We start from the raw sequence: 11,315 nt of genomic DNA, 5'->3' as shown, positions 1-11,315 counted from the left end.
AGGTAAGGTTCTTTTGGTTTTTCGTTTGTTATTTAGTGTAGAAGATAAAAAATAAACAATAAAGAGAGAAGAGATTTAGACACCAAAAAGGTCACCTTTTTTTATCTCTTTGTTTTTTTTCTTTTCAAAAGGGCTCCGAACCCCTTACAACTGATTTTGCTTGGCTTTTTATAGCCATTTTACATGAGTTCTTTATCTATTTTTGTCTCTGCTTTGCGTGTTTGGTTTCATCTTGCAGGGAGTCAGAGGAGTTGGTGGAGCAGGTGAGGCCGTGCGTCGGTGGTCAGAGGAACGGCGGCAGTAGTCAGGACCGATTAGGTTTTCTTTCTTTCTCTATTTTTTGTTTATTTTGGGCTGGTAGAAATGGGTTTGGGTTAATTGGGTTCTTGTTTTGTGTTGAATTGGGCCTCGGGCAAAATGGCCTGTAACAAAAAATATTTCATATATGAAATTCCACATCCTTCCTATTAACTTTCTTAACGGTATTTTAATTAAATCTGTTAAAAAAAGTAGATTGAAAAAAAAAGAATAAAGGTTGATGACCAGTAGCCAAAGTTGTCATTAAACCTTTTGAAATTTATCCCTATTTTATGAAAATTGATTAAGGGCTAGTTTGATAATACTTTTGAAAAGTACTTTTGAAAAAATATTTTTGAAAAGTTTGGTTTAAAATTTAAGTATTAACATCTCAAAAATTACTTTTGAGAAATAAAATATCCATTTTAGACATGTTATTTTCAAGTTACAAATATGCATTTAAATAATATTTAAATTAGTTAATATTATTATATTTTAGTAAAAATATAAAAAAATTATTATAACTTTTTGTTAATATTTTAATATATGAAATATAAATATTAAATATTTATAAAATTTAATTAGAATATATAAAACTATATTTTAAATATTTAAATATAACCTTAAATATTTGTAATTAGTAATTTAAAAATATTTTTTATTTTTAATTAATGATTTTAACACATTTTTAATTAAGTACCAAGAAAAAAAATGAAAAATATTATGTTATTGGAGGGGTGAAAAAGCAATTAAGCAATAAAAATGCTTTTGGGAGAGAAAAAGCTAAAAATTTTAGTTTTTTTTTTCAGAAGTAATTTTCATTGAAAAGCTAAAAATTTCAGTCAAAAACAGATTGTTTAGCACAATTTTTCTTCAAAAAATGTTTTTGAGGCCAAAAATACATTTTTTTAAGCATTGCAGAACATGCCCTAAGTAATGTACATAAACTTATAAAGCTAATTTTTGATGAAACTGTTATTATTCTTTTAGTTAGATTGTTACATATAAATTGCTATTTAACCATAAAATTTAACAATTTATCTAATTAACTAATTTAACAAATTAAAACGTACGAGTGACTTCTTAATATTCGTAAATAGAAAAATAAAATTCAAAATTCTTAATAGAAAATTTCATTAAGGAGGAGGTTTTGGTATTACTTGCCACATCAATAATTTGTGGCATGTTGAGATAAAATTGAATAAAAATGTTAAGAATTAAATTGTATTTTATTATTTTTATTTAAAAATAAATAAATTAGTCTTAGTCATTTTATTAAAAATTATATTAAATTTTATTGTTAAAAACTAGTCATTGTATGTCAACTTAAGATACATGTGACATGTTATGTGTAACTGACTGGTTATTTCGCCAGTCACATCAGGTTTTAATAAAAAAATTGATAAAATTTTTAACAGAAATAATCAATTTATTTTTTGATTTGATATACAAGAGTTAATAAATTATTTTTTAAATAAAAGAACAAAATAAAAAATTTTATTTTCTATCTTAAAGTAGGTAGAGGTTTTGAAATGGCATCTGGAGCAGACGATGGAAGCTACTATTGACAAACAAAATGAAAGTGATATATATCTCTTTCAAACCCACAAAGGAAAATGCCAACATACTGCCCTTTTCCTTTAGCTGGCATTGGATATCTCTCTCTCTCTCTCTCTCTCAAAACACACAAAAATCCACCAAACATAGTCAGCATTTGATGCTTATGATTTTTTTATTTTATTTTTTATTACATATATATCTACTTTTTTTTCTTATCTTTTGATATTTTATTACTAGAATTGTGACCCAAATTTTTATTAAAATAAAATACAAGTGAAAAAATAGGGGATCTACGAGAACAAAGGTTGAGAATAAAGTGTTTCAACTTTACTGCATTAATTTTATTAGATGTTGATTAGAATAAGGTTTTTTAAATCTATAAATAGATGCAATTTATATTTATTGTAATTATTCGAATTCAACATAGTAAATTTTCTTTCCTTCTGCTCATATTTTTTTCTCGAAAAGGTTTTCACGTAAATTTTATGTGTTCTATTTTTTTCTATTTTCTTATCATTATCAATATTCTATTTTGACACTTATAATTACATTAAATTGAGTTTAAATTTAAATTTCACCCGAATAAATTATCAAAATGAAAAATAAATTTTTCTTAACATTAAATTTTTTCATTCTAAAATATTTGAACTCGAGCCGTTATTTAAAAGAAATAAAATTCTTTATCACTTAACAAGTGTTACGTTTGATATTTATATTTCCACATACATTTTTCCGATAACTTATATTAACACGTAATTAAATACTTTTTTTTAAGAAAAAAAATTATGTATTCATATTAGACAAATATTTGCATTCGCACAATTACTTCAAAACTAGAAAACGGAATTGTGAACAAAATACATGATAGTGATTGGCAATAATAAAAAGTGATATATAAATTATATCCAAAGTCATTTAATTATTAATAAATTTATGTTTTAGTCATCCAACTTTAAAAATTTATAAATTGGTCACTAAATTATTTGAAAATTTTCGTTTAAGTCACTGGATTGTTAAAATTATTGTTGTATGACCTTCTTTGTTCGCATTGCCTTAATCAATTGAAAGCTCTATTTCCCATTCTCTTCTACAACACTGACCATCAAACTGAAGTCCAAAATTATTTTTCTCTAATCTTAAACACTGAATGTTAAATTAATTTGGATCTAATGTATGTTCTATTCATTGATGTATATTGATCCACCATACCGGTTGTCGAATTGTCACTTGGAACGTGCTAGCCAGTCTAACTTGAATAAAAACTTTTGAATAATTAAGTGACCATTTTATAACTTTTGAAGTTCTGTGATCAAAACGTAAATTTATTAATAATTTAGTGATCATGGATGTAGTTTATCCCGTTAGAATTTTTTTGTCAAATACCTTTTCATCCACTATTTTCCGATTTCCCATCCCCAAAAAATTGAATAAAAAAATATATTTCTTCTCTTTAATTTCTAGGTACGAAATCTCCCAAGGCATGCTAACAAAAATCCATTACATGACACCCTTTAATTTACTCGAAAATGTAATTGAAGTTACCAATTTATGGTATATATGTACTTAAAAGAATTATGATTCTATGAAACAATTGCCCAGTGCGTTTGGCTTTCATGAGGTGATGATTGGTTTCTTCGGCGAAGATCCTCTAGGAGGAGATGGACCTCTCGCCGGCCGGAGGCGGCGGCACTACAATGCCTATAATGACCCGCTTTAGCAATCATTTGTTTAGTAGACTGTTCCAGTTCCCTCATTTCATCCATCACAATTTGCTTTTCCCTACACTTTATGCTGCAGAAGCCTTGATCACCCCTGCATTTACGAAATTTTATATCAGAAATTAGCTTACAAAATCCCAAACTTTGCTCAATGAAACACCCAGAACTTAACCATATATGAATTTATATTTGTTACCTGTACATGTAAACTTCTTTATCGAGGCTCAAGTTCTTGCAGCATAAATGACATGATTTGAGAAAGCAAGAATCATCGGCCGGAGACCGGAGACGGTGATGGTTTAGAGAGCCGGGAAGGCTGATTTTGAATGCGGGTTTAACTACCACGGCATTAGATTTGACCAGTGAAGTCTGGGTGAGGATTCTAAGCCCAACAACAACTGATGAGCAGGAGCTGATCTTGTTGCTAAGGTTTGCAGTATCTTGAGGCATTGGGTTGCTTTTTTCTTCCACCTTGAAAGGACTACTGTTAAGTTTCACAGCCATTGTAGCAGAGAGAAGAAGAAGATGATGAAGAGGCAACTTTGTGGGAATTTGAGAGATTTTCAGAAGGTGAAGGAGTGATGACTATTTAAAGGCACTTTTTTTTAAATATTATATATATTACCGTATGAGGGATATTTCTTTAGAAAAATATACAATTTGATATTTACATCAAAATTTTAAAAATTAATATTTCATCAAATGTTTTGTCCTAATAGCAATATGATATTAAAAAAAAATAAAGAAATAATTATGTTCACTTATTTATAATTTGGGTAAATTATTCTTATATCCTTATTTTTTATTTTTTTCTTTATAATAATTTACATATTAAATATAAAGTTAAAAATAAATTAATTTTTTATTTGGATTAACTTGTTATAATATTAAAATTAATGATATTAAATTAATAGTCCTTTATTTCTTTTTGGAAAGTATATATGGCCCACCACGAAGAAGACCTTTTGGACTTTTACTTGTTTGTTTATTTTGAACCATTCACTCTGCCAAACATGGGAAACGTGCTCAAATAAATAATGTATTCCTTTATTCTTAATTATTATTTTATTTTAGTAATTAATGTTTTAGCATGTGATCATACTTAAATAGTAATTCATCACTTCCAAGCTTTTCAGCATGGGAAAATTATTATTTTAAAAATAATAATAATATACGTAAATTGAGTAATTGGTCGTTTCTTAACCACACGAAGAAAGAAGTTTAGGTAGCTCTATTTATTTCAACAATACTGAATAAAATATATTTAGCTTTTAATATTTAATTTTTAGTTGAATTATTTTGAGGGAGGAGAGTTTAGAGATATAAGTAGAAGCGTGAACTGAGGAAGAGAATGTAGAAAATCGTGTGTTGGTTCTATTCTTTCCCTAAAGGTGAGAGGCGTTTATATATGAATCGACTTAAAGGGACATATGATTATTCTCGATAGTTTGGTTGGTCCCTTCAAATGTCTTAATTAAGTTGGTGATGTGATTGTGTTCAAGAAGTAGTGTATGTAGGTGACAAGTGATGACTGTCTCATCATTGTAATTAGCTTGTTAGAGGTCCTAAGTTCTAATTGAACACTGGCTTTGGCAAAGGCAGAGTTGAAGACATCAGGCTATGGCGGATGTAATTTGGTGGCAAAGGTATCATATGAAACAAGCTTAATTGTTACATTTTAATGACAATAACATAGCAGTTTACATGACAATCCACATGTATTTTATTGCTAACGTGGATAATCTTTAAAGAAATTTTATGAACTTTATTTTTCTTGTTTTCTAATAGTTGTTAAGAAGCACATGTGGATTGCTGATGTGTGAAAATTCATTACATAAATGTACATATCGAATCAAGTAATAAAGTGAAAAGAAGGTATCGTTCCCATAATGACCAAATTCTAAGTTGCTAAGTACAAACTATTCATTTTTTTATCTTATCCAGATCAATAAAATAAATTCTAATTAAGCTAACTATGAAAATTCAATTAAACTAAAATAATGAAAATTTATAAGTTTCTCAATCAATTTTAAAATCTTGGAACTCTAACTTCACCTATTTTAGTTAAGCAATTATCTCCCGTTCAATTTTCATTATATATAGTTACTGGCCCAAGATTCAACGATATTAACTTGACCCTTCCAATATTTAGCTAAGTTAATCCTCCTTCCCCACTAACTATATCCCTATTCTAGACAAGTTGGACAAAGTCACTACAATCAAACCTATTGGGTTGATTAGGGTATCAAGTATATTCCTATCCTAATTACAAATTAACTCGTTCGTCGACACTACTAAAGTTAATCCTAATCTATTCAGCTGAGACCTAAATCTTAATTTTCTCTTACAAGACATCAAGATTATCAAATTAATGCAACTTGGTGATCAAGAAAGCAAAATAAATAAGCACATGGCTAAATAAATAATTAACACAAATTGAAATAATTGAAAAAAATAAATAATTATTTAAGAAATTGGATCCATTATCATTCCAAGAAAATAGAGTTTAGTTCATAATGATTTGAGAAAACCACACAAGAAGAAATTCAAAATAAACTTGCATTTGGAAAAAGTAAAAAGAAATAATCTAGAGAGAAAAATAATTATCAAACCAATGTTGGGCACTCTAGATCTCTTTTGCTTCTCGTATTTGCAAGCTTGAAGTTTCCCATAATGGGAGAGAGTTATTCAAAATAAATAATTTTATAATTTTTCCTATATTTCTATATATTTTATAATTTTTTTTTCTAAATTTTAATAATTTTTTAGATTATTTATTAAATTTTAATGATTTTTATTATTTTTTATCATTTTTTTTGTCACATGTCACACCATAGTTGTGACACATGGTGACTTTAACTGACAAATATTAAGGGTAGTTAACTTTAACGGTTAACTAACAATTAACAGTTAAATGACTTTTTTGATACATTTTTGACAGTTAAAATACTCAATAAAATTTTTACACTCTTCAACCTTAATTTTATATCAATTTTTTTTATAAATATATTTATTGCATAAAATTTTCATCCTGGTAATTGAGTAGCATATTTGGTAAAATTATTTATTTAAGAGTTTAATTAAATTGATTCACTCGTTAACTAAGTTTCCAACACTGTGAAATTATTATAGATGAAAACATGTGATTTTTACTATTTCAAACATTATTATTTAATTGGACATGCGATGATGTAATGTTAAACAGTTGAGGTATAACTGGATGCCGTCCAACACTCTTGCGTAAATTCGGCAAACTTAATAAAAACGTGTTTCTTTCTTTGTTTTGGGGGACATCAATAGTATTAGTATAGGTTCAAATGTAGAAACTATAGTCACGTGAAATTTGAGAAATTAGAAATACTATACTTTAATGATTGTCCTTCACGGATCAAATTTGGGAAACTTCCAATAACAAAGTTAAAATTAGAAATAAAAAAATTATTCCCAAAAATAATTTTAAAAATACAGCGTCTCCAATGTGAGTAATATGTCATTGGTAGTATAAATAATTTTAGTTTTAGCAAAGAATTTGCATTAATACGGACAACATTAATAAAGAGGGACAACATGGACTGGGGAACTTTGTTTGCGGTTGTGTTGGAAATTAAGGAACACGAAATGCATACATTTTTAGAGGGGAGAACTGCAGCTCCCAAGAAATATTGTTGCGGCAAGAGCTGATCTTAGCCGGGGATTAAATTTTGAAGGCAAGTTAAATGGAGTTTACCACAGACTGGTTGGATCAAAATAAACGCAGGTGGTGCAGTCCAATTAAACTCTCGAAGGGCAGCAGCAGGTGGGGTTCTAAGAGATCATAATGGTACTTGATTGTTGGGTTACAGTAGAAGCATTGGTTGTACTACTGTGGGTAATGCGGAAAGGTGGGCGATTCTTGATGGGTTATGCTTCGCTTAGGAGCTGGGTTTTAAGCGAGTAGTTGTGGAGTTTGACAACATGTATGTGGTGTAGATGCTAACGTCAATGGGAAGTTTCCTTTAAGCACATATTTACAGAGGCAAATTAAAAAGTGAACTACATGGTGAAACTTTCATTGAGCAAAGATCCTGAATTTCAATATTGAGTAGAGAAGCTGAATTTTAAAAGCATGAAATGTATAAGGACTGGATGCATGATTAAACCAAGATATAATTTGTTTTTAGGAGAATTGTGAAATCACTTATAAGAGGTTAATATATTATTAGCTATCTGAATTTGATTTTAATGATTTTAGTATCTAAATTTCTTTTGTCCCAACTAAGTACCTGAGTTTGATTTCAAAATTCAATTTGATACTTGAGTTTTTTTGTCCCAATTGAATATTTATGTTTTTTTTTACTAATGTAGCAATCGAACTGAATTATAACTGAATTACCCGAAATATAAAAGATTTTAGCCGTTAATGAAACCGAAGTTTTTTTAAATACATTAATCGAACTGAAATTTTTATATTTTTTTGTCTTTTGATTAAAATAAATATAAAACCTATAAAAAATACATCGTTAATGTTCATTTTTTTTAAATAGTTCAAAAAACTTTAAATGAAGGTAAAAACAACAAATAAGACATTAGAAACACTACATAAATTTTAAAAATTAACAACCAAACAAAAAGTTAACAATTATATATAATATATATTATGGTTAATTAGTTAATTCAATTAATTACCCGATTTCTAATTAAATTAACCGATAACTAAAATTTCAAAAAAACCATTAACTGACTTTCGACCAAGCTAAATCCAACCATTGACCGATTAATTGAATTAGATTAATTCGGTCGATTAATTTTATTTTAACCGAACTATTAACACCTCTAACTGATTTGACTAAAAATCAACCAACTTAAATATTGAATTAAGCTATCCAATAGCTTTTATATATTGTTATAGATCTTAACATCTATACTCTCTTTGGGTTAGGATCTTTTTCGAAACTCTGATATTATCACTATTTATTTTTGTAAATGTTAATTAAATTTATCTTATATAATTATGGATATAAAATTAATTGATGGGAACCAAACCTTACCATCCATAACCTACATTAATTAAAAGTTGTTCGAGTAAAGAGAAGCTTCTTGTATTAAAAAAAAAAAAAGGAAAGAGAAGCTTCTTAAATAAGGGAGTTTAAGATTCCAATTTCCAAAATACATTTCAACTTTATTCTTAGAAAAATATACTTTAATTTAATTGGAATCTAATTTAGCAGTATAATTTATGTCATCATCTTTGGATAAAAATAATTGATAATTTTTCTTGTAAGTTCATCCAAAGTATTGTTACATATATGTTTGTCTCTATCACATCCATGTGATCCTATAATTATCTAACATTATTAATAAAAAATCATTACATGCATTCTATTAAATATCCCTTTTATATATATTTTTGGGGACAAAAAAAAAAAACAGTTTCCTTTCTCTTTAACCAAGCTTCTATGAAATCTTTCATGAGTTATCCATCTATCGTCATCATTTAACAACGACTCTTCACTTTTTAAAGGTGAACTATCTTCTTTTCTCACCTGTTTTTTTCTCATTTTTAAATTTTGTTGTCAGCAAGTATTAAAATTAACTCTATCTTTTATATATATTAAAATAGTAAAATACATTGAATCAAAGAACTTGAAAAAGAAAACATAAATCAAAATTGGATATTTTTTTAAGGTAAATGAAAACCAAATTTGATGACTTCATAACTATAGATCCAATAGAAATTTGTGGAGAAAAAATGTCTAAAACTATGGCTTTGGTCGGTAGCATTGATTGATCCAAGTGAAGAGGTGCGACAACACTTTATGGTAGAATTAGTTTTAGTTTCATGTATCTAAAGTAGGAATGTCGTAAAAAATTTAACCAACGGGTTGGGACTCCACTTAGGTTTTATTTTTTTAATGTTATGCTATATTACATTAGAAGGAAATACTCACATAAAATATATTATATAGTGTATTATTATTATTATTTTATTTTTAATTTTTTGAGATTTTGCTATCTAACACTTCAAGGCAAGCTCGCGGCAACATGAGCCTTGTGATAGGAGCCTTCACGCTCAAACCAGCCAACATATAGATCCAAAAAGTTAACGAGTTTTCGTTTAGAAAAATCCATTAAGAAAATAACTATTTTAAGTATACAGAAGTTTGGAAAAATAGTTATTTTAATGTTATTTATAGTAATAAACTTTAATTAAAATATACATGTGATTTGTACAAGTAAACTAAAGTCGATCTTAGTTTTCAACCGAACAGCCTTATTCACTATTCTCGAATTAAAAATTAGCTCAAGTGTGGGTTCAAGCAACACTCATAGAATGAAAATTTTTATTTACTTTTGAACCAAGTCATGAAAGAAAACTTTTATTTACTTTCAGTAGAAAAGTAAATTTTCTCTGCAAACTGTAATTGTTTTTTTTCTATAAAATAGAATTTATTCTTAAAAATAAATTTTCACTATTTTCTAGTAGAATAACAACCTATGAAAAGTTGTCTAAGTAGCTTAACCAGTGATTCCTATTTATAGAAAAAGAACAAAAGTTCTACTTAAATAAAACTTGATTAAATAATAATATTTTAATAAAAATACAATTCTACTCTAAGTAGAGTAGAGGGAGGGGTTGTGGCATCCTATAGATTTACTAGGCTGTGGTCCCTTTTGTATCCAATAAGGCCTAGTTGGACTTTTTGTAGTTCTAGTATAATTATATGTATTTTCTAAACTTTTAATTTAACACTTATAATTTATCCAACTCAATATTTATTTTTTATTATCTAAAATATTACTTATTTAACTAAATTAATTCTTAAATTAAATAATTCAAATTCTAATTCCGTTAAAGTCATAGCAATTTTATTGTAATAGGATCTATGAGAAAAATATATTTAATTTCTTTATTCAACAAATTCATAATATTGTAATTAATTTAATTCCATATTCGAAATTTAATTATGTAATTATAATTAATTAAATAACATTTTGAATAACCTTAAATTAATTCTTAAGTTATCTTTTTACTTATTGAGAAAACACATCCATTGCAAATAGTAATACATGCAATCTATTTCTCTTACTTCATCGTTTTCATTTATTTTATATTATTGGTTCTTACATGCAATTTGTTTTTTGTTATCTCGAGTTAGCGAAGGGACCAATTAGATATATATAATTAGGACTTAAATAATTTATAATTAAGTTTCAGCTTTTCACCTATCAACTACAACATCATTTAGTCACGAAGTCATTCCACTAAAATACCGGGACATAGCTCTTCTTTATTATATATCATTACAAAAGCTACTTAATAAGCACTCGTCAAATGACATTGACATAAGTATGTTACCCTCATAGGATATCATTAATCTCTTTGGGATAAATTCGTTCTGTAACAGCCCGATTTTGGGCCTAGTCGAAATAGTGGTTTCGGGACCACTATTTCGAAGCTAGAGAAAATTATTTTAGTATTATTTTATGTGTTATAATATAATTTTATAAGTGCATGTAAATTTTGGTAAGTTAATTTTAGCAATTTCTAGTCCAATTTCGAAAAAGGACTAAATCGCGTAAAAGGTAAAAGTTGTGTTTTAATACCTAAAGGTGTTAAATTGCCTTGTATCTTAAATTGGGGGTATTTAAAGTGAAATAAGGCCATTTAAAGTGTGATGGCCGGCCATGAGAGACAAAATTGTTGAAAAGTCAAAATTAGGTGAAATTTGGTCACCAATTTTGACTAGTTTTATTATTAAC

At 27.4% G+C, this 11,315-nt stretch overlaps 1 protein-coding gene across 1 annotated transcript; it reads right to left on the bottom strand.

Annotated features, from left to right (window-relative positions):
* Positions 1-3,285: 3,285 nt before the first annotated feature.
* LOC107896118 (FCS-Like Zinc finger 17) lies at positions 3,286-4,156 on the bottom strand. The gene is made up of 2 exons (XM_016821253.2): positions 3,772-4,156; positions 3,286-3,669 (listed from the first exon to the last, which is right to left on the bottom strand). The coding sequence occupies exons 1-2, from the start codon at positions 4,077-4,079 to the stop codon at positions 3,438-3,440; spliced, it is 540 nt and encodes a 179-aa protein (XP_016676742.2). The 5' UTR covers positions 4,080-4,156; the 3' UTR covers positions 3,286-3,437.
* Positions 4,157-11,315: the final 7,159 nt, after the last annotated feature.

The sequence above is a fragment of the Gossypium hirsutum genome, chromosome A10 (genome assembly GCF_007990345.1).
Source record: "Gossypium hirsutum isolate 1008001.06 chromosome A10, Gossypium_hirsutum_v2.1, whole genome shotgun sequence".
NCBI lineage: Eukaryota > Viridiplantae > Streptophyta > Magnoliopsida > Malvales > Malvaceae > Gossypium > Gossypium hirsutum.
Note: the sequence above shows the minus strand (reverse complement) of the source record. Positions and strands in the feature narration are given on the sequence as shown.

Excerpts from the sequence above, each read along its gene's own strand:
- LOC107896118 (XM_016821253.2), bottom strand. The coding sequence starts at position 4,079 with ATGGCTGTGAAACTTAACAGTAGTCCTTTCAAGGTGGAAGAAAAAAGC. Across the intron at positions 3,670-3,771 it reads AAAGAAGTTTACATGTACAG|GGGTGATCAAGGCTTCTGCA; the intron begins GTAACAAATATA and ends TCGTAAATGCAG.